Source organism: Heloderma suspectum, chromosome 12 (genome assembly GCF_057233095.1).
Source record: "Heloderma suspectum isolate Gila_16-S chromosome 12, 16-S_ref, whole genome shotgun sequence".
NCBI lineage: Eukaryota > Metazoa > Chordata > Lepidosauria > Squamata > Helodermatidae > Heloderma > Heloderma suspectum.
In genome coordinates, this window is record NC_139469.1 from 23,759,185 (window position 1) to 23,783,045 (window position 23,861).

General features: G+C 44.9%; 1 protein-coding gene and 1 long non-coding RNA gene across 8 annotated transcripts in view; one reads left to right on the plus strand and one right to left on the minus strand.

Moving 5' to 3' along the window:
• The window catches only part of CAPN15 (calpain 15), a 132,113-nt gene extending 115,262 nt beyond the window's left edge, over positions 1 to 16,851 (minus strand). For 5 of the 7 annotated variants that reach the window (XM_084818782.1, XM_084818775.1, XM_084818776.1 and 2 more), the window contains exon 1: positions 16,446 to 16,597. Coding sequence is in view for 1 of the 7 variants with exons in the window: in XM_084818781.1 (XP_084674907.1) it covers positions 16,791 to 16,816 (26 nt within the window). In the remaining 6 variants the exon portion in view is untranslated. Of the gene's footprint in view, positions 1 to 16,445; positions 16,598 to 16,790 lie in introns of those variants that run through there. The other 2 variants (XM_084818778.1, XM_084818781.1) reach the window with 2 other exon arrangements.
• Positions 16,383 to 23,506, plus strand: LOC146336700 (uncharacterized). The gene is made up of 3 exons (XR_014785579.1): positions 16,383 to 16,524; positions 16,769 to 16,873; positions 22,819 to 23,506. It is a non-coding gene; the product is annotated as an uncharacterized LOC146336700 (long non-coding RNA).
• The last annotated feature ends 355 nt before the right edge of the window (positions 23,507 to 23,861 follow it).

The following is a 23,861-nucleotide window of genomic DNA, read 5'->3' on the forward strand; positions in this document are numbered from 1 at the left end:
GATGGAGGAAGGCAACACTTTCATTAGAAAATACTATGTGCATGCACAATGGGAGGAGGAATGGAAGACTTCTCCCCTGCCATCTACCATCCACCACAAGCACACCATAGCTCAAGAAAACAAAGGAAATGTGTGCCACTGAATTTGTGAACATGCTAGTAATTTCTCCCACATACAGACCCAAAAAGACACAAAGAAATCCTAGGTACTATGGTCAGAACATGGCAGAGAGGACTATTATTTAATTGTGAATCAGTGCATAACAAAGATAAAGGCAGTAGGGCAACAAAGTCCAGCCAAGTTTCCCAAGCGAGCCAAGTGCAACTGCAGTATGAAATGCTTTTGGTAAAAGCTTTTGGTATTCTTTCATTTATTACGTTTTTATCACGTCCTTCCTCCAAGGTGCTCAAGGTGGCATACATGGTTCCCCCCCAAAATCCATTAGATACAACAATCTTGTGAGATAGATTAGGCTGAGCGTGAACGAGGGGCCCAAGGTCACCCAGTGAGCTTCAGAGCTAAGCTTGGATTTGAACCCAGTTCTCCCCACACTCTGGCTGATACAGCCACACCAGGCTTCCTTCCGGGATGAGGGCCATATTGTTGTGTTCTAAAACTACTTCAGATTGGTTCCAAAAAATCTCAGAAGATCTTGCAAGATTTGAACATCCCAGATATAGAGAAAAATAAGATCGCATAGACCTCCTCAAGCATGAGGGCAATTATAGCCAGTAAGGTCAATGGGTGTGACAAGTTCTTCTTGCCAAAGTAAGTTTACTTTCCAACAAGTAGCAACATACAAGCTGAATTCACAGGATGTAGAAGCACTAAAGTGATAGCACAGCAAAGATACCTAGTACAGGGATAGTCAGTAACACCAACAATTTGTGACTGGTACTAGGTGTGAGCAGCAGTGAACCCAAACAAGTCAATGACCACATCCTCTTGTGAGAAGGAAGGGGAAACAGTCAGTTCCCTGGGAATTAATATTGTGGTAGCAAATGTAAATAGGTTATGAGTTTCCAGCTAGGGAGGGTAACACTGACATCTCCCCTTCTATTCTGAATTTTCACATATCTTCACCTGAGACTGAGGTCACACACAGTAGCCTTGGCTCCTTCCCACAGGCAGCAAGTTGCCTTTCAGGCAAATGAAACCAGTCAGAGTCCCTCATATTCTATTAGTTCTCCATTCACTTGCAGATCCTGTTCAGAAAGCTTATATCTGAAAGACTCTGCTTCCTTCCATGACAGCCAAGATAAACAGGCCACAGGTGGATGGGTGACAGCATGAAGGGCAAAGGCTCCTAGCTTCCAACTAAAGGCCCACAGGCATGAAAACTCACTGCAACAGAAGAGAGCTCATCCCTAGCAAAATGACACAAAGCAAGCAGAAAAGGATGTTCCCTAAAGCCCAAGGTTGTTCAGAATGGTACAAGATCAGAGTAAATATGGCCCACTTCATCTCTACAAGTCAACCCACTAATGCTGGGGAAGAGCCAAATTTGGCTAGGACCAGTAAAAACCATAACAGTCTATATCAGGGATAGGCAATGTGGTGCCCATGGGCACCAATGGACTCCTGGACACCTTTCTTGGTGCCCACCAAGATGTCCTACCCCTCTCACTTTTTCTTTCAATTAACACATTTTCTTACTGACTGCTGGGATCACTGTGAACCAGGTTTCTGCTGGTGCAGAAAACTGTGGGGTCAAAGGAATTGTTTAGTGGTTGGGGCTCAAGACTCCACCTCTGCCTTGTACTCAGTCTTTTGGGCAGGTCACTTGCCCTTTGCCATGCCTCCTATGGCAGCCATTTTGTGGTGGTGCCCAGGACAGTTTCCCAAATTGCCAAATGTGCCCATGGCCCAAAAAGGTTGCTTACTTCTAGTCTATATCTATTCAGTTCCTTTGCTTTTCTTCTTTCATCACCTCAAGAATCTTTCTGCCAAGCAAGGGAAAAGATGGAAGGTAAAGCAGCACTCGGGACCTCAGATTCCTCTATGCTTTTCTCCTCTTTTATGGCCAGCCACTTAAACTCATACAACTCAAAGCTCCTTGCATGGGCTGTTTGGCCCAAGGCTTTTATTTGCTCCCATAGCAACACTCTGCCGTGACAGCAGCACACAGAGCACAGCTATAGTCTCCTAACAGTGGATTGTTGTGAAAGGCAAACAGAACGGCACAATCGGACACAGGAGGAAGAAAATGAGAAAAAAAGAAAAATGATGTAATGGAAGCACTCATTCTCTAGACGTGGACTGCACAACCTTTTTGGCCCCAAGGGCCACATCCGGTATCAGTGGGAGACCTGGGGCCGACACAAATGCACACCAGGGGGGGGGGACACTTTAACCTTCTCTCCATCCCAGAAGTCCTACAGCAACAAGGCTGAGGAAGGGTGGAGGTTGCTTCAAAGTCAGGCTGCTTCAGGGTTACGCAGTCCTCACCAGCGGTGGGGAAGCAGCAACACTGGGCACTGGGAGGTGTAGAAGGCTAAAGTCTCCTCCCCCTTCCCTTCAACCTAACCGGACATGCTACTTCTGCATTGCCACTAGCAACACAGTGGGGAAAGGGAGGCTTTATCCTTCTCCCCTCCAGTGACCCTGACTGGCAGCGCCATTTCCAGTTAGCAATTAGTGGTGTGGAAACAGAAATGTGAGCCCCTTCTGGGTGGGTGGGAATTTGGCAGTGGCCGGGGGTCACACAACAGAACTCCGGGGTCCACATGCGGCCTGTAGGTTGTGCACCCCTGCTCTAGACTGTCCTATGAGGGGTCTTAGTTAAGACCCATGGCTTTGAGATGGTCATTTAGACTGACTTTGGTATCATTTGAGGCAGATTTCAGCATTAACCCTACTGTATCAACGTATAAGCTATGGATTAAAGTCTGGTCTTAATTGGAAAGTAGTAGAGGATATTTCAGTTAAATTTTGCAAGATTTTGGCTAGCAGGTTTGCCTTTCATCATTACCTCTTTCCATACTTCTATATCTAAGAAGGGATTCTCCCCCTCCCCTTACAAATGTTCAATTATCTTGGGCCAACTAAACTGGGTTTTCATCATCATACACTGGCTCAATACTAAACTGGGTTTTCATCATCATCATCATCATCATGCAATGGCTCAATAAAAATTAACTCCTTAACTGTGTTACTTGTCTCAATCTCTGTGTACACTAAGAGCCATAAACCGAGCAGAGGGCTGCTGCTCGAGATCTTCCAAATAGGAAATTAGCTTCCTTGGATCTCTTTTAAAAAAGAGATCAAAACTTTAAATGGTAATCCTGATTCAGTCTCTGCACATTTTGTACAGTGTCTAAAATATGGGTGAAACGTTTAACGATCAATGTGAATCAATGACAAATATGAGATGTTGAAGTCACAAAGGGTCCATACATGGTGTTAAGTCAGAACTAACCTCGTGTTTAAGCACTAGTCTGGCAGCCCTAGACATCAAGATCTAGCATCTTGATGTCTAGCATCGCTTCCAAATCCCGGGAAGTACTAGGTCCCCTCTACTCAGCACAGGTTAGGCCTCATCTGGAGTACTGTGTCCAGTTCTGGGCACCACACTTTAAGAAGGATGCAGACAAACTGGAGAGGGTTCAGAGGAGGGCAACAAAGATGATCAGGGGACTGGAAACAAAGCCCTATGAAGAGAGACTGAAAGAACTGGGCATGTTTAGCCTTGAGAAGACTGAGGAGAGACATGATAGCACTCTTCAAGTACTTGAAAGGTTGTAACAGAGAAGAAGGCCAGGATCTCTTCTTGATCATCCCAGACTGCAGGACACGGAATAATGGGCTCAAGTTACAGGAAGCCAGATTCCGGCTGAACATCAGGAAAAACTTCCTGAGTGTCAGAGCAATACGACAATGGAACCAATTACCTGGGGAGGTGGTGGGCTCTCCCACACTGGAGGCCTTCAAGATGAGGCTGGACAGCCATTTGTCAGGGATGCTCTGACTTGGATTCCTGCATTGAGCAGGGGGTTGGACTCGATGGCCTTGTAGGCCCCTTCCAACCCTACTATTCTATGATTCTATGATTCTAAGATACTGCATGCAAGTGAGTACATGGAACTGCATACAAGCTGACTGAGAAGGGGTGGAGTACTCTGCCACTTCTGTGCCCAGCATAGAAATACAGCAAGAACAAAGTTCTCTGTCCCTTCTCTGCCAGCCCTCGGCAGTGTAATAAAATTTATTGCAGGCTAGTAACGTTTGTGGGCTTATATACAAGGCTGATCTACTCACTGAGTCCAAAAAGAAAGAACCACTAGAAATTCAAGTGAGTAAGAAACAGGTCTACCTCTCATCCCAAGTACTATTTTAGGTAGCTTATTCAAATTCTTTTTAAAATTTAATTATAACCGTCCCTTATCCAGAAGGTTCCTAGTAGATACAGCCATTTTATATGGATCCTTGACTCCAGATAGCCCCAAGTCTAAAGAAATTGGAGGGGGAGGGAGGCAGAAGAAACTTCTAGATGACCAAACAACTGGCCACTTGCAAGCATGCTCACAAGGCACCAAGTTCTTAAGTTAACAGGGTGTGGGTGAGATACAGAGAGAGAAAAAGTGTCAGCAGAAACAGCAGCTGGCTCCTTGGCCCGCAGGGCATTTGGTCCTTAGAACAGGCACTATGGCAAGGTGCCACATTCCATCTGAGGCATGCCTTCTGTCCCTTTAAGAGTTCAGAAGGAGAACACTATACAGCAGGTGTGGTGTTTCCTCATCACAACCACATTGTTGGATTTTGAGAAACTTCTCTCCTCCACAAAAACTCTGAACGGTAGAGAAAGAATACAGCAACTCCCAGCTGCTGGAGGCTTGATATCAGACTTGCATACATATATACATCCATTCTGAAAAGACCATCGTAGATGTCTGTGTCTTTTAGAGACATCACCTTTACTAGGTCTTTGGGTCTAGGTCTTTGGGAGCCCTTGGGCAACAATGGTTCTCCACTCCCTCAGTGAGTTTACCTTCTCACCGCCACTGTCACCAGCTGCTTTTGCTCCTCATCTTCTTTCTCATCACTCCTACCACTTACTTGCTTGACAGACAGAGAGAAAGTGGGCAGCAGTATCTCCTCCTTCTCACCACCAGAGAGAGAAGGTGGTGAACAAGCAGGTTGTAATGGTGAAGAGGAGGAGCAGCTCCAGGGGGCTCTTGCCAGTGAGCCCCAGTTGGGGTGTGGGCCTTCAGTAGATGCCCAACTTTGCTGACCCTGATCTCAAAGAAGCTAATGTTGCCTTGTGTTCTTGTGTATTGCTATTGCCATATAGGCTGAGAAGTTCATTCTTTACTCCTAACTTGGTTGAAAATTCTACGCAGAAGACAGCAGTAAAAAAATTAAGTCCAGTCACACACAATTGCAATGAAATGACCCACCCATAAAAGTAGAATTAGCTTGCCTCAAGCCAGGAATAACTACTTGCAGTTGCCAAAAACAAATGTTTCCTTTAGACACTACTACCCTATATACCCAATGAAAACAGCAAATTCTCTCCTCTCATGACTCAGAAAGCTGCATCTATTACAGTTCTGAACACACTATCTTCTAATAGCAGCATGCTTTTTCTACCCATATTTGCAAGTAGCAAGAGAGAGAACCTAGGAAGATTCCTATCAATTAGTTCTATTGTTTTGTAGATGGGAGCAGAGAGAAATAAAAGTGCAGGCTTGCAAGCACAAGCAACTCTCCCTTACCTATCCCTCTCTCTTCTCTTTTGAAATGAATAATACTTAGCAGTTACATAGGGATTCATATCTTTAAAATGTTGTATGCAAAGATCAGCTAGTTAATTTGTCATCTGGCAGAGTCTCTCTAAAGATTTATCGTCCTTGTAAACCTTATTTTATGGGGGTGGGCAGATTTTTTAACAGCAAGAGAATAGGGTGGCGAAGCCTGTTATCTCTTGGAGAGATACGGCCAGGGCCAGCCTTGCAATTAGAAGGGAGACCTCCATGGAAAAATGTGGTGGGTTAGAGAGGCTTAAGCTAGAATGCTGCTCTTTGGACAAGGTGAAGCTTCAGGAAGTGTGTCCTGAAGCTGGAGCCAAGTAGCAGTGAAGAGCTTGAGCTTAAAGGTAAATGTTCCCATTTCAAATTTCAGCTCAGCCCCAAACATTAATTCCTTGGGTAACCCTAGGCAAGCCACACCATCTCTTAAGCCTCAGCTTTCCATCTGTAATAAAGATAATAACCTACCTCACAGGGTTGTTGTATGAATTACCAGACTAACTCATTTAAAAGGTCCTGAACAGTGATGTGGGGTGGAAAAATTTTCAGTGATTTTTCTGTGGAAAATTTTCCATTACATAAATTAATAAAAATGTGTGTATGCCAATTGTAAATACAATGTTAGGCAAGCTTGACAGTTTCAAAGTTGTAATTTGCAGATATGTGAGAAAATACATATATGTCATTGAAATACATATGTCAGTGTGAAATGGAACTACTAAGTAGTGACAGCAAAGCTGAAGTTACCCCGACAACCTCAGTAGCTGAGAGTTGAACTCTGTTGAAATAGATGAGTAGCCGTCAACATATCACACCCAGTTCTTTGGATTGCTAAAATTAATTAGTGGAGCCTTCTCCAATCTAGTGCCCCCCATGCTGACTGAAGGAAGCTGGGAGCTGTACTCCAACATATCTGGAAGGCACCAGGTTGGGGAATGCTGAATTAGTGTGTCAACAGTTTTCAGTACCTTTGTACTGAGTTCATATAAGGCAACTTCATGCATCCAAGCATATATAATTAGGTTATGTAGCTCCAAAACACAAACAAAACTATTTCCATGAAATGCTTTAGATCCATTTGGATAGAAATAGGGGCAAAACAATTTGAGGTACCACCTTCCAGGTTTCTCATGTCAAAAATCAATCATGAACATCCCTATCTTCACACCTTGCCATAAATAGAACTACCTCACAATTCAGCTTGAAAACAGCATCTAGCACTAACACTACATGCCAAAGACATGTAGCAATGAGAAAAATCAGAGGAAAGACTACTACATGCTTGTAGAATTCAAGAACCCAGAGAATTAGGAAAACCACAGTGTACCTTCTGACAAATCAGAGCAACTTCCTAATCCTACCAGTTATAGAAGCTGGATTTAAAACAGAAAGTAGACACTGCCCCTGAGCCAGACATCAACTTGCTGGTCCTTCTAATTACATCAATATACATCCATTATCTCTGTTGTCAAAGCTTGGCTTTCCACTCAAACCGCAGCAGTCTTGGACAATGTAAAACTCAAATGTGGGGATTGAAATGTGGGGACCCTTTCTTACTATCAGTTGCAATCTAGATCTAACTCCCTTCAAAATATCCCTCTGTCTCAAGTTGATTTAAGAAAAAGGACGCTCCTGTGCTTTAATAGAATCATCAAAACAATAACACCACAAACACAGCTACTGCTTGCCATTTCTTTCCTGTGACAGGAAAAAGCAGTTCAGTTCTTGGTAACCATTCCCTTCTTCACCCAACCTTCAATGAGTGGAAGGCTAGAGAGAGCAAGGCTACATCCTCTCTCCTTTCACCTCTTAAACAATGGCGTAACATTATGCGACAATTAATGCAAGAAAGAACTAGTATTTTTGTTATATTCAGCTATAATACCAGCCTCATTGTGAGATTAGTTTAAATGCACCTAATATAACTCAAGAACTGCAAGCCACAGACACAAGGCAACACAGGAAAGTGTTGCCCTTATTGAGATCTCATTTGAGATCTTATTGAGAAAGGTTGTTTAAGGCAGCCACCGTGGAAGTCAACCCAGCTAACCAAACTCCACTACAAGCAGGTCTGGCCAACCCCCAGAGGTTTTATTATTTGCATTCCACTATCCAGAGGAAAACTGGCTTCCAAAATAACTAACAATATCCAACACAAATACCAAATAAAGACAAAATGTTGCTCAGGGAAGTGGGGTTCTCAGAAGGTCTGAATCCAGCCATGATGGAGGAGTGCCTGGCTACTGCTTCCCCTCCCTCTGATGGCCTCAGAAATGACAGTTGGTAGCTAGAAGGGTGGCAGAGGAATGCCCTCAACTGTATCTGGATCTAGGCACAACAGAGTACTTAGCTATACTACCTGTGCAGTATGAGCCAGAGCATATAGGTTAGAGAGATGGACTAGGGCTGGAGCGATCCAGGTTCAAATCCCCACTCAGTGATACTCTTAGGAGCTGGTTCACACCATCACCATGGCTTAAACAACCCACGGCATATGCCGGGCATAATATGAATAATCATCACCCAGGCATGGCTTGTCATGTCATCCAAACGAGGGCAGCATGGCTGTTGGAGGGTTAAGCAATGCTCAAATAACCCAACAACAGCCATGGGTTATTTGAGGGTTGTTTAACCTTCCAGAAAGCCATGCCTGGGTTTGGACAACATGACCTGGGCAGTGATTATTCAAATCACAGCCAGCATGCACTGTGGCTTGTTTAAGCTGCAGTGAAAGTGCAAACCAGGTCTTAGTCTCACCTTTCTCTTAGCCTAACCTCACAGGGTTGTATTGAGGACAAAATGGAGTGGGGGAAGAACCAAATATGCTGCAGTGGGCTCTTTGAAGGAAGGACAAGAAATAAGGAGGGAGAGAGGAAGAGGGATGGGGCATCAACTATTGCCTCCTTTCAACATGACTTAGTAGACAGTGTCCAATCACAATATGGCATTTCTATACAATTGAGCCTTTCTTGCATTATGTAAGAATTTTGTTAACGTAGAAGCAAATTCAGAACAGAAATTGTACACTACAACTAATGCAGGTTTTGCATTCACATCAGGAGCCAATTTAGTCTTACATGTGAAAATGACCTTTGATGCCAAAGTCCATCTCACAGAGCTCCAGATGTACACAAATGACACACTTGCTTGTTGTTCAAAGTGAAAATCTAAAGGGGACACTGAGCAAAGTAGTTGGAGCTCTTTTACCTCTAAAAGGCCCCCTGCCCACTTCAAGTCCAACTTGCTTCCCTTTGTGTAAGAAGTCAGTATTTTAACTTGCTTCCAAACAATCAAGGCTAGGATTGGAAGCCCCCACTGGCCTGGTTTGCACAACTGGCAGGCATTTAACAAGCCATGGCGGTTTGTTAATTATGTTGCACAGGCCAGTCACATACTAGGGGACCTGCAAAATTATCCTTGGCAGATCGGCTTGTCGTGTTGCGCAAACCTGGCCAGAGGGACTTGTTGCCATGGATAACAAGCCACTCAGAACCCTACAACAGCCCATGGATTCTGGGTGGCTTCCTACCCACAGCAAAAAGCGACTTTGGCCAGATTCGCACAACACGACAAGCTGCACTGCCAAGGGTAATTACAAAAATCCCCCCGGCATGTAACTGGCGTGTGCAGCATAATTAACAAGCCACCATAGCTTAACGGCCTGCCAATCGTGTGAACCTGGTCATTGTGTTCAATGGGGCTTACTCCCAGGTTAGAGCTTGTAGTTAAACTAGGCCTTGTACAAATTACTTAGACACTTTAAGCTTAAGCACAGCTTAAGGCGGTGATGTTTCATGGGACTACAAAATACTAGCATCTGAATTCCTGGGTACTTACAAGGAAGTTCCAGGAGAAAAATAATAATAAAGGAAGAATGAATCACTTTGACAACATTCTTCTCATATTATTCAACAAGAAAACAGGCTACACTGGTGATTAAAGCTCAGAATTTGAAAGAAATGGGCTAGTTCCCTGACTTTGGTCAAAGCCAAAGCAACAAGACAACATGAAAAAATATGCAGGTGTGCTATGTGTAGAGCGCTCAGAAAAGGAACCAAGATAGAATGACAAGTGATGGGAGGATAGAGTCAACAGACTGAGTTCAAACACTTTTTAAAGGCAAGACACAAAAATATTTCATATATGGCAAAACCCATTAGACTGTATACACTACAATCAGAAACATGAAGAAAATAGTACTGAGGGTCATGTTTGACATTCCCAAGAGAAATGGAGGGCAAACAGGAAGCATCACACTATGCCACTGTATTGTACAAATGCACCATCCCCTACACTTATCCTTGCGCTGATACTATGTGGGTACTGCTTCAAATTAGCATGCCACCACAGCAACACACCCAGTTTGTACATAATGGCATTTAATGTGTTGTTTCACCCCTTCATTGCCAGGACAGAAAGGCAGCTCCATGGGTTATTGTTGGGTTAAAACTCTGGGGTGTTTAACCCCAAACAACTCAGACTGCCAGGTTCACACGTCATGACAACTACCCAGAAACGGGGAGCTGCTCAGTTGTTTTCAAAGTCGGATGTAAAACAGAAGTAACAGGCATGTGGGAGGCAGTGTGGGAGGAGTCCTCATCAGACAAGCAAAAATACATGCTTTTGCGGCGGTGGGTACTATTATCCAATAACTCTGAGCAGCCTAAGACCCTTGATTTTCTCAAACAAAAATCTGGAGATTAATTAAGGCATATTATACCAGTAAGTTTTATTAAACTATATTATACTATAGTTTTTACTGTGAGAGCCATGTCCACAACACCTAAACTAGGCAATTCATATCCAGATCTCCTGGCATCATCTATAGAAAGCCATCAAATGGAACATAAGACATATTGCAACACACCTTAATACAGTACGTGACCTCAGAAGGATGCAGTGATTCAATGTGAAATGGGCCCTCAGAAAGCTGTAGATAGCATTACATTCTGAGACCTATAGACTTTAGGGACCACTCAAATGAAAAAAAAGGAGGTGGGAAGGCTTGGTATCAGGTAGTCCCTCACAATCTCCCTCACGAAAAAGCACAGACAGCACAAATGGAATGGGCACATTTTGGAAAGTCACTGACTGGCTATAGCCCAGACAGTGTGACAGTCTGAAAAACATCAACCCTGACAACATAAAAATAATCCAAAAGAAGCAATAGCATAATACCTTTATTAGAACCAACTGAAATGTCATGAAGTATTGAGCAAGCTTCCAAGTTCACCATAACCCATCTTCAATTGGCTAATGAAGCTAATATGTTATTGCTCCTTTTGGAATATTTTTCTCCTAAAGAACCGTCAAGTCCAACTACAATCCCACCCCCCACTGTAAAGAAATTCAGTGTTGTTTTTCATTACTATAAAGCCAAGAAAAGCATTTTCGGAATACATTTCAATGCAGACATTGTTTCAGTTTGAATAGCCTGTTGCTGTATGTATATGTTGAGTGAAATATGTTTACATTGATTGGGGTCTTGATACACAAGACAACCAAACAACCTTATTATCAGACATCAGATATTCTGTAGCACTAGCTGTAGGAAAATTAAGGAAAGCCAGAATTTCTGTTTAAATGGATTATAAAGATGTGAGCCTGTTTTGTTTGTACTGAGGATACCAAAACAGATATTACAAAGCAGTGTATCACCTACCCACAAAAGCATAAAACACAACAGAAAAGGGACCAGCAATACTAAAGACATTTCCACTGACTGTGGATTCCGAATTAGAAACCTGAGTTCCCCCTGATACAACTCATCCTTATATACTACTCAGGAAACCAGGAAATCTTACATTCCATTTCTGACTCTGCCACTGAGTCACTGTTTGGCCTTAGGCTAGGACACTTTGCTTCAATCCAGTGCCTCTGTTTCCCTGAAATATTGGTGCAAGCATCACCTCCCTACCTCAAAGCAGGATTTAGGAGACTAAATCCATTCCTGTTTGGGAACTGTACAGCTCTTCAGAATGGAGGATGCTTAACTTTGCTGGGGTAAATTAATACAATTCATTAAAGACTAGCACAGGGATTCACTGTAGCCCTAATAAGTGTCTGACTTCTAATTTAAAAGATGTTTTGAAAGTACAAATGTACAGTCACCATCTCCAAGAGTCTTCAAAAGGACAGTCATAATTTTTTTAAAGCCTCAAGCGACTGAGAACTCCTTACGTGTAGACATACTAATGTTAGCCACAAACATCCTAGGCAATCAGGTGTATATTTAGATGGGTATTACTATGCCTGTAACTTACTGCTTCCAAGTGCTTTTTATTGCAAGGCATATCCAGGTCATTAGGACATTCTGATTTCCTACTGTTCTAAGGGAGCACTGGGGAGGAGGGGGCAGGTGTCATTCATATTTTTCTAGAACAACATACACCACTCAGTATTTTTCAGATATACACAAAAGTACGTCTGAGGGGAACGCTTCCTCCTCTGACTCTTTGTCCATTCATCATTACACATGCCCCTGAAAACAACACAGGAACTTCAACCAGAATAAGCTCAACAGGAAAACACATCACCACCCATTTTAATTCAAGAACGTTGTTTTAAAAACAAAAACAAAACAAAAAACCCCTCACCAGTCTTGCTTCAACCAATTATCCAGGGGCTACTGTTTGAATGAAAGAGGGCAGCCATGTTAAAGTGAGCAAAGGAGACAGGGTTACTCCAAGACATGGCTGACTCTAACCCAATCTGGTGCCCTGTAGATATTTTGGACTACAACTCTCATCATCCAAGATCACTGGCCATGCGGGCTGGGGCTGATGGTAGTCATAGTTCAAAACAACTGCAGGGCACCAACTTGGGAAAGACCTCATGATGGCTGCATTACTGTGGTGAGACCCTTAGTGGATGTCTAGAAAAGTGGGCAACAGGGTGAAATTTTCTCTTACCAAGCCAAAGCTTCTTAGCAGGAAGCAAGCAACAAGTAGAGGACTCAGGGGAAAATATCCCTCACTTTACATGGTATACCGGGAAGGATAGAGCTGTTCTCAGGTAGAGCTCTCTGCAGACTGCTCTAGTTGAGAACAACAATTGTGAACTAGGTCTTCATCAGGGTAGGGCTAGGAAGGAGATTGGGCTCCTTGTAAGGTTAAAACCTGCCCTGTATGGCTTTGAGATTTAAGGGATTAGACCTGATAGACAGAGTGCCTGAGGAACTATGGACGGAGGTCCGTAACATTGTTCAGGAGGTAGCAACTCAATCCATCCCAAAGAAAAAGAAATGCAAGAAAGCCAAGTGGCTGTCTGATGAGGCTTTACAAGTAGCTGAGGAAAGAAGGGAAGCGAAAAGCAAGGGAGAAAGGGGAAGATATACCCAACTGAATGCAGAGTTCCAGAGAATAGCAAGGAGAGACAAGAAGGCTTTCTTAAATGAACAATGTAAAGAAATCGAGGAAAACAACAGAATGGGAAAGACTAGAGATATCTTCAAGAAAATCGGAGATCTCAAGGGAACGTTTTGTGCAAAGACGGGCATGATAAAGGACAAAGAAGGCAGGGACCTAACAGAAGCAGATGAGATTAAGAAGAGGTGGCAAGAGTACACAGAAGAACTATACAGGAAAGATCTGAATGTCCCTGATAGCCATGAGAGTGCGGTCACTGAACTTGAGCCAGACATCCTAGAGAGTGAAGTCAAGTGGGCCTTAGGAAGCATTAGTAACAACAAAGCTAGCGGAGATGACAGCATTCCAGCTGAGCTATTTAAGATCCTAAAAGATGATGCTGTTAAAGTGCTGCACTCAATATGCCAACAAATCTGGAACACTCAGCAGTGGCCACAAGACTGGAAAAGGTCAGTTTACATTCCAATTCCAAAGAAGGGCAACGCCAAAGAGTGTTCAAACTACCGCACAATTGCGCTCATTTCACATGTCAGCAAGGTGATGCTCAAAATCATACAAGCTAGGCTTCAGCAGTATGCGAACCGAGAACTACCGGAAGTACAAACTGGGTTTCGAAGAGGCAGAGGAACTAGAGATCAAATGGCCAACGTTCGCTGCATCATGGAGAAAGCAAGAGAATTCCAGAAAAACATCTATTTCTGCTTCATTGACTACACTAAAGCCTTTGATTGTGTGGATCACAACAAACTCTGGCAAATTCTTAAACTGATGGGAGTACCAGACCACCTTACCTGTCTCCTGAGAAACCTGTACGAGGGTCAAGAAGCAACAGTAAGAACCGGACATGGAACAACCGAGTGGTTTAAAATTGGGAAAGGAGTACGACAAGACTGCATATTGTCACCCTGCTAATTTAACTTATATGCAGAGTACATCATGAGAAACGCTGGATTGGATGAATCACAGGTCGGAATTAAGATTGCCGGGAGAATTATCAACAACCTCCGATATGCAGACGATACCACCCTAATGGCAGAAAGCGAAGAGGATCTAAAGAGCCTCTTGTTGAGGGTGAAAGTGGAGAGTGCAAAAGCTGGTTTGAAACTCAACATTAAAAAAACGAAGATCATGGCATCTGGCCCCATCACTTCCTGGCATATAGAAGGGGAAGAAATGGAAGCAGTGACAGATTTTACTTTCTTGGGCTCCAAGATCACCGCAGACGGTGACTGTAGCCATGAAATTAAAAGACGCTTGCTCCTTGGGAGGAAAGCTATGGCAAACCTAGACAGCATAGTAAGAAGCAGAGACATCACCTTGCCAACAAAGGTCCGTCTAATCAAAGCTATGGTTTTCCCAGTAGTAATGTATGGCTGTGAGAGCTGGACTATAAGGAAGGCTGAGCGCCGAAGAATTGATGCTTTCGAACTGTGGTGCTGGAGAAGACTCTTATGAGTCCCCTGGACTCCAAGGAGGTCAAATCAGTCCATCCTAAAGGAAATCAACCCTGAGTGCTCATTGGAAGGACAGATACTGAAGCTGAAGCTCAAATATTTTGGCCACCTAATGCGAAGAGAAAAGTCCCTGGAAAAGACCCTGATGCTGGGAAAGACTGAAGGCAAAAGGAGAAGGGGACAGCAGAGGATGAGATGGCTAGATAGCATCACGGATGCAATGAATATGAACTTGAGCACGCTCCGGGAGAGAGCGCAGGACAGGAAGGCCTGGTGTGCTATGGTCCATGGGGTCACAAAGAGTCGGACATGACTGAACAACAATGGCTTTGTGACAGTCTCTCTGACAGGACCCACACATGCTTCTCCTGTGATCCTCACTGGTTAAGGGAAGCTGCTAATAGGCACATGACTTGGCCTTAGACTTGACCCTGATCTCCAAAATAAGTGATGCCTAAACTATGGAATAGCCATCCAAGGGAAGTTTGTCTGCCCTGCCCCATCTTTGCCCATTTTAAATCAGGTTTTTAAGACTGCTTCATTCTGGAGGACATTTTTGTAGTCAGTGCCTTCAATGATGTGTTTTTGGTCTGCGGTCGCCGATATGGGTTTTATGACATTTTAACTTCTGTTTTACTGACAGGACAGTTTTAATATTTGTGTTGCCATTTCTCTTCTCAGCTGTAAGCCAGCAAAAGGCAGGATATAAAAGCATTTGTTCAGACAAACAGAAGTTAACAGGAGAGCAGTGCCACCACGACTACACACCCCTCTGCTGATGGTGTATCCTCTACTAAGTGGAGGAGGGCAGTTCAGAAGACTGAAGGAGTAGGGCTGGCAAAGGCAACCTTAGCAAGGGGGGGGGGGGATAAGTATTAATCTCCTGATGTTAAAAGATGAGCTGAGCTACAACTCTCACCATCCCAGCCAGCATAGCCACTTGCCATGCTGGCTGGGGATGGTGGGAGTTATAGTCCAACACATCTGGAGGGCACCAGGCTTAGGAAGCCTCTGTCAAAAGACTATGTTTTGTATCTTCCTCATTGGGGTATTCAGTACACTGTGTGCGTGCACGCGTGCCTCCACACGGCCTTAACCTGGAGGACAGCACAAACACTGCTGAACACCTGCAATTGATCTGAACATGCCATCCTCACGGCTCTATTACTGCCACCTTGGAAAGAGCATTCGTATCTTAACAGCTGATGAAGGCGGCAGCCGAAACGTTTTGTTAAGTTCTGTTAATCACAATGACCTGTGCGTGCGTGTGCACGTATACATATTTCTCTGCTCTGAGGGGTCACTGGAGTCGAGGGGAAAACAGATCACAGCCATACCCCCAAACTCGTGTTAAAAGTGTCGCCCCCTTCCCACACGCGATATTTACGTGCACGCTTCAGGGCTAGGAGTTGAGAAATGGGGGGGAGGGTCCCATTATATGCGTGTGTGGGGGGGGTCTCAACATAATGGGACCCCCCCTTCCTCAACTGCTGCGGGGGGGGGGGTAGAAGCTTCTCAGGGACTATGCTGAGAATACTCCTCAGTATTCTGAGGAAAACTGCCCAGGGACTGTTCTCAGGGGCTATCCCCGCAGCAGGACGCCTTCTTGGCTCGCCTTCTTCCCTCCGCTCTCTCCTGCCCCTCGAAAGGGGGAAACCTCACCCGGCCCACCGCCCCCCTACGCCCCCCACACACAGACAGCACGCCCCCCCCCCACACACGCAGACAGCACGCCCCTTCCTCGCCTCAGGCAGGCGAGCACGAGCGCGAGCGCGAGCCCCTTCCCCCCCCCTTCCCTCGAGGCGCTCGCGCGCGCGCGCGTTCTCGTTAACGTTCTCCCCCCCCCCCTTCCGCGAGGATCTCGCGCTCACACTGACCGTTGCTGAGGGACGCCCTGGCGGCGGCGGCGACCTCCTGGCTGACCGGCTCGCGCGCTCTCGCCTCAGCCCCGTCTCGGTACTTCCCCCCCTCACCCCAACCACCCACCCCGCCTCGGGCGGCCGAGTAACTTTGACCCCCACCCCGCCCGCCTCCCACCCCGCCCGACTCCTCAGGAAACCGTTCCCTCCCTCTCTCTCTCTCTCTCTCTCTCTCTCTCTCTGTCTCTCTCTCGGTCTTTTTTTTTTTTTTAACCTCCCCGTCAACCCCAAAGCAAAGCCAGCCCTCCTTTTCCTCACCCCCTCCCTCCTTTTCCTCACAGAGTCCAGAAACCGGCCCCTTACGCCGCTTCCGTAGCGTGGCGGCCCATCGAGAAGCCAGGAGCCCTCCTTGCGGAAACAGCGCCGAAGCCGTCGTGAATACCGCGGTGAGACTACAAGCCCCACAGGGCCTTGCGGGGGTGAAAAGCGGATGTGGAGCTCGGAGGCGGGAGGGGCATGCTGGGAGCTGTGGTCTTGCTTGCGGGAGAGCGGGTGGTGGTGGTGGTGGTGTGGGAGAGGGGCTCTCCTCTCTCCTCTCTCCCCCCTCTCGCCTCCCTCCCTCCGCCGTGGTGGTGGAGTGATAAAAATGAGGCTGCAGGTACTAATTAGTGGCGAGAGGAGATGTGTCGCAATGTCCGGGGGCGGCCCGGTGTCTGCCTGTTGTCCAAAAAGCCGACGGGGCAGGACTGGGTTGAACTACAGCTCCCAGAATGCTTAGCGCTTCCCACCAAGCCGGGCAGCTGTGCGGCGGCCGCGGCTCACCTGAGACTCCGCTGGAGGCGGAGGCGGGGCTAGGCATGATGCAAAGCGATGCGCTGCCCCAGGCAGCTCTGGCACCTACGTGCGCTTCTGCGGTCTTCGGCAGCAGCAAGAGCCCACCCACCGACATCGCAAGGTAAAAAGCGCCCAAAGCCTCACTGGAAAGCAGCACGAAACGACAGGCCGGTTCAGCGGAGCCCTTGAAATTGCGGCAGGCGCTTGTAAAAGCTGCAATGACAACGGGAGGACAGCCCAAGAAATCAGCAGATCGTTGGACAGTCCAACGATCAGCAGATTTTCACCCCACATGCATAGGTACGAAGCTATAGCAGTCTAATCAAGGGCGAGGAGCTGAGCCCCGAGCCGGGTTTATATGACACTGCCCTGCTTTACTCACATTCAAACACCGCATCCCAACGTCCAACTGTCGGTTTAGCGCTGCAATCCTGTGCAAGTTTACCTGTGAGTACAACACGCACCTAGGTGGCACCAGAGGAGGGAGGGGGGCAAGTGCCCCTCCATAGACAGGCGGGGGTGGAGGGTGGGAGGCATACTCAAAGCAACCCAGTGAGGACTGAGCATGCTCAGTGGGCACAGAATGCAGACTTGAGTGTTGAAAGGAAAAACACAGAAAACCATGGGTAATGGAATGGCATATCCTGGAGGAGGATATAGCTGACTGGCTAGCACCCTGAACGAGGGTACTCCATACTGCACCGTTTTGTTGCAGGTCCCACTTGAAATGTGTTTTGTATGGTTTTTATCTTGTACGCCGCCTTGAGATGGTTTGTACCCTTAGAGGCTGCCTAAACATAATTTTAAATTAAATAAACAAACTACAGCTGTTACCTGTTTTGCCCCATGATCCTGAGGTTATACTACTGACCTATTTGAAAGCTTCAGAAAACAATACACTGGTTTTCCGTGTATTAAAAGTAATTAGCTTTGATGAATGAAGTTCTCTAGATATCTGGATAAGTAAAATATAGTCTAAACAAGTGGTAACCTCATGGATGTGGGGGTTTGTGATTGATTGATTAATTCCTTCTGTGTGTCCATGCACTTTTTTGCACTCCCCCATTCACATACATTCATAACCCTATTCACACTACTGAAACACAGTATGCATATATACACACTGCTCATAGAGACTATTCACATATCTTTTCCTTGGGGTGCAAAAACATTTGCAGAACTTAGGAACCAGATGTGAGGAAAAACTTGCTTCACCATCTCTGCTGTAAGGCATATGCAAGTCACCATCAGTGATGTGGGTTTGCTGGAAAATTTTCTGATGCAAATTAGCATTTCACTGGGAAAAAATCAGTTTGTGTGGGAAAATTCAGTGCACATCAGAAAATCACTAGACAGTGATCTAATTTAGCACGTTTACCAAAATCAAGTAATATAAACGACAAGCTAAAAAAGTATCCCATGTTAATTTTTTGTCTCAGTATACCACAAATATGTAACCTGAAATGTTTGAAGAAAACAATTAAATCATACTTAGTATGATTTAATTGTTTTCTTCAAACATATCAGGTATGTTTTCAGGTTGTTTTCTTCAAACATTTCAGTAAATCATACTTAGTATGATTTAAATTTTATATTATGTAGACATTTTTATTAGAATACTTGGAAAAATGTACTTCCCTTACTTAAATTTAACAAAGAAACAAAGGTAATGAAAACTGTTGACACACTAATTCAGCCTTCCCCAACCTGGTGCCTTCCAGATATGTTGGAGTACAACTCCCAGCATCCTTCAGTCAGCATGGGGGGCACTAGATTGGAGAAGGCTCCACTAATGAATTTTAGCAACCCAAAGAAATGGGTGTGATATGTTGACAGCCACTCATCTCTTTCAACAGAGTTCAACTCTCAGCCACTGAGGTTGTTGGGGTACCTTTAGTTTTGCTGCCCCTACTTGTTAGTTCCATTTCACACTGACATATATGTATTTCAGTGACACGTAGGTATTTTCTCACATACTTGCTAGGGATAATCACCTGCAAAACATTAATTGCAACTTTGAAACTGCCAATCTTGCCTAATACTGTATTTGCAATTGGCATCCATTTATTCTTACTAATGAACTTGGGAAATGGAAAATTTTCTGCAGAAAAATAAAGCACTGGAAAAATTTCCACGTAAAAGTTTCCACCCCACATCACTGGTCACCAAGCCTAGGTTTTTAGGTGCCAGTGACATACTGGGTGCCTGGAGTTTTGCACCCCTATTTATATGCTTGCAGCATTTATAGGACGCTGCCTTATACCATGTCAGACCATTGATCCACCCAGCTCACTACTGGCCACGCTGACTGGCTCTTCAGGGTTTCAGACAGGGGTCTTTCCCAGACTTACCTGGTGACACGAGTGATTGAACTTGGGACCTGTTGCATGCAAAGCATGTGCTCTGAGCTGTGGCCCCTCCCCTATTCACATACTGTTTAAGGTTGCAGCCTCATTGAAAGCAGTAGGACTGACTTCTGAATAAACATGCATAGAATTGCACTGTACGTTTTGGTCATAAACTGTGCTGCCTACTCTGTTTTCTGCTACACTCCTCGCTGCCAACAGCACATTAGCTCAAGCTGTCACCAGGCTTTTTGAATGGGCAGATTTTATTTTTTTTAAGCTTCTTAGCAGTTGTCCCAGTGGCTAGGTAGGTACATTTCAGTAGACTGAAACCAGAGCATTTACAGCTGATAGCTAGTATAGAGGACTCAAAGACTGAAGCCTGCATTTATCTCAGGGCTGTAGTTTTCCTTTTTGTCAAGTATATCTGATTTTTTACAACCAATTGGCTATTGTTTCAGTGCAAGTGTGTATGTTCTATGCTTCAGTTTGGATCTTTCATTTGGGGTGAAAGTGGGAATGGAAGTGGTTAGCCATCTTTGTGAACAGGTAACAAAAATATGCAAAACTATAAAAGGCTATTTTAAAAGATATAGTGACCTCAAAATAAAATGAGTGCTCTCAGCTCCAGTTGCCTGTGATTCTTAATGTTAAATGGAAAGCACATAGGTAGTTTGCTTTTCATGGGGATGCTAGCCACTAGCTTTAAGTACAAAGTGAACTAGAAGGGAAAGCCATCTCTTTTCGTCAAATGTTGTGCTGGGATACGGGGGAATTGCCACATTGATGCAACATGGGCAATGGCAGGAGCCTTCCACCATACTAAACTGAGGGTGGAAGCAGCCATGGTCTCCTCAGTAATATTATAGGCCTCTTCCCAGAATATTCAGCTTACATTTTCCACACACAAAAAAGTTAAGTCCTCTTACTTCAGGAGATGGAAGGGGGACCCTATGTTGGCAGTGTTCTGCCCAATTGCTTCTACTGTTTGGTTCCATTTTCTGAATCAATAAGTGTAAGGGCACTTGGCTGATTGGCAGGCACTCGACACATTTTCAGATTATATTACAATGTTATTGAATGCCTTTACAGTTAATTCAGCACCTAATTTTAACATATTAGACAACTTGTATTTAGTTATTTGCTGGTTTGTATTGATGTATGAATCTCCCTCACCCTCCTGCTGTGCTCTTAGCCTGCACCCCAACATTTTTATCTTTGCTGGTTAAAAAACAACAATAATAAATTGGGGAGTGTGTGGAATTTAACACTCAAGTACAGCTTTAGATGAATATCAAATTGATCAATCAGTTAAGGTAAGTCCAGCAGTTACCAAAGAGGTTGAATTCACAGGTCTGTTGGAACTGGAGGAAAAAAAGAAAAGCCACCAGCTTTCTCCCAGTTCCTTCTTTATCCACAAAAGCATTGTCACTAGTAAGTAGATAAGTATATAGGTACTGTCAAGTTTTGTTCTTGTAACATAGTCCCACCCGTTTAACACCATTGCCATTTATGCCCGTGTCTGCTATTTAAAGAATCAGATACATAGTGGTCATCTATAATAAAAAGTATGATACCTCTGAGATTGTACAGTGTAATAACAGAGATGTGAAGATGTGGGGCAGTAGGACTTGACAGTTGCCAAGGAGAGTGCCTGCTCTCCCCAGTGCAGGCAAGTCCTGCCACCCCACATCCCTGCTGTTATCTCCGATTGGAGATAACAGTGGTGGATGCCCTCTGATGGGATTTCTCCAGGAGGTGGACCTTACAGTCTAAGCACTGCCCCCTGGAGGAACACCTGGAGGCTGCATAGGCTGGCTTGGGCAGGAGGTTCTGCACCCATGGTATACAGGGTGCCTTCCTCACTAATAAACAATAGCAGCTGTCCCTACTCCCTTGACATGAAGGCAGTGATTCTCAAATGATGGGCAATCCTCCCCATTTGAGGGCATGGGTTACATGAATTTAGGAAACACAGATTTCCAGGGAAGAATAGGATCCCAGGGCAAGTTAGCCCTCTCCCCACCACTGGGTTGAATGGCCACAGTCAATGGACCCTCACTGATCCATCTTGGATTTGGTGACCTTTTCCCTGCTGTTCCATCATCTCAACCTAATTTGGAAAAAAGGAACCCAGGAAGAGCTGTTCTTTTGTCCGAATTATAATTCCTTGTCTGTAGTTTTGGGAGGGGTGTCAGAAATCCTGCTCTATTCCTCTTCTAATATCTAGTGTTGATTTAGTACCCCCATTCACAGATCCTCATATGCAACAGGAAGCTGCATGTAACCATGAATAAGAATGCCAGCATGCTCCACCATGGAAACCATTGCTGGTGTTGGGTAGGAAGGGACACAGACACAGTGTAAAGTTAGTTCAGAGTGGGGCCCAAGTATAGAAAGTTTGAGAAACGTGGGAAGAGTTTCCCAGAGCAGATAGCAGAGCTCTCAAGCAAGCCAGAATGCTGGCTGCTCTCCTTTTTAAAACTAAGCTATAATCCCAACTCGCTTAATAACATGCTGAGAAAACAAGGACTTTCTGAAATCTTATGGTGGTACTCCTCTACCCTACTATTGCACAGCTTTATGCTGATGCTCCAAACCTGGCTGTACCACTGATGTCACCAGTGATGGTTTCTTGGGGTTATATAGCACCTGGTTTCTTCTCCTTGCCCAGGCCAATCCTTCGGTACTCCTTAACTCAGAGCTAATTAGATCTTTATGGCAATTAAACATTAGTGTGCATGTGGTGTAGGTGGCTTGCACACTGAAAATGGGGGGGGGGGCGCTCAATAAAGCAGCCATTGCATGCTGGAAAAAATCAAGAAAAAATAACAGCCTTTAGCATCACAACTACGCCTTTAAGGTGTGCAGCGCTTCTCTCCATTCCACTTCTGCAGTCATGGAGGATCCTCTAGGCTTAGCAACCAAGAGCTCTGAAATAAAGGAGTCCCACCAAAGGTAACGGCCATCCCAACTTCAGAGTAACTGGTGCCCTGCAGCCACATCCAATTTTAATGAAGAAATAGTTTTTTAAAAAACTTATCTTTCCACTTAATAAGAAAGAGAGTTCCCCTGTACATGTCAAATAATGTTGTTCTTAGGTATATAGCACCATCAGCATGCATGGCACTTTACAGAGTACAAGAGAATAGCTTCCTGCCACCAGGCTAAATGCATGCCTATGTCTGTGTTTTTTCTTTATCTAATTACAGGTGTGGGCAAGCAGTTGTGATCACAGCACATGGCGAGGACATGCTTATCCCATCCCGATGGGGACTTTTTTTCTAAGCCTCATAGCTGCATGTGGCAGCGGGTGTGTGTGTGATTTTCATTCAGATTGCAGCTGGGGAGGGAGGAATAAACCTTTCCCCATCTGCTGCAGTCCTGACCAGAGGTACCACCACCCCCAACACATACAGACACACACCTGTAATTAGGAAGAGAAAAAATGGCACCTGTCCTGTGAAATTATCTCACCTCTGAAGTACATCAGGCCTCCACGCTGGCATGTTTCAGGCATTTATTGAAAACATATCTGTTTGCTTTAGCTTTCCCCCAGTCATGAGCGATCTTTGTACCAGCCTCATGATACTGGTGTGTGTATGTGTGTGGTCTTTTTTGTTTTTTTTTATTATTTTGTAAACTGCTTCAGGATTTGTTTCAAATGAGAAGTGGTATAAAAATATTGTTCATAATAATAAAAATTAAAAAAACAGACATGTTGTTGTTGTCGCTCAGTCGCTTCCGCCCCTTCATGACTTCATGGATCAGCCCACGCCAGAGCTTCCTGTTGGCCGTTGCCACCCCCAGCTCCCCCAAGGTCGAGTCCGTCACCTCCAGAATATCATCCATCCATCTTGCCCTTGGTTGGCCCCTCTTCCTTTTGCCTTCCACTTTCCCTAGCATCAGCATCTTCTCCAGGGTATCCTGTCTTCTCATGATGTGGCCAAAGTACTTCAGTTTTGCCTTTAAGATCATTCCCTCAAGTGAGTAGTCTGGCTTTATTTCCTGGAGTATGGACTGGTTTGATCTTCTTGCAGTCCAAGGCACTCTCAGAATTTTCCTCCAGCACCACAGTTCATAAGCATCTATCTTCCTTTGCTCAGCCTTCCTTATGGTCCAGTTCTCGCAGCCATAGGTTACTACAGGGAATACCATTGCTTTAACTATGCGGACCTTTGTTGTCAGTGTGATGTCTCTGCTCTTAATTATTTTATTAAGATTTGTCATTGCTGTCCTCCCAAGAAGTAAACTT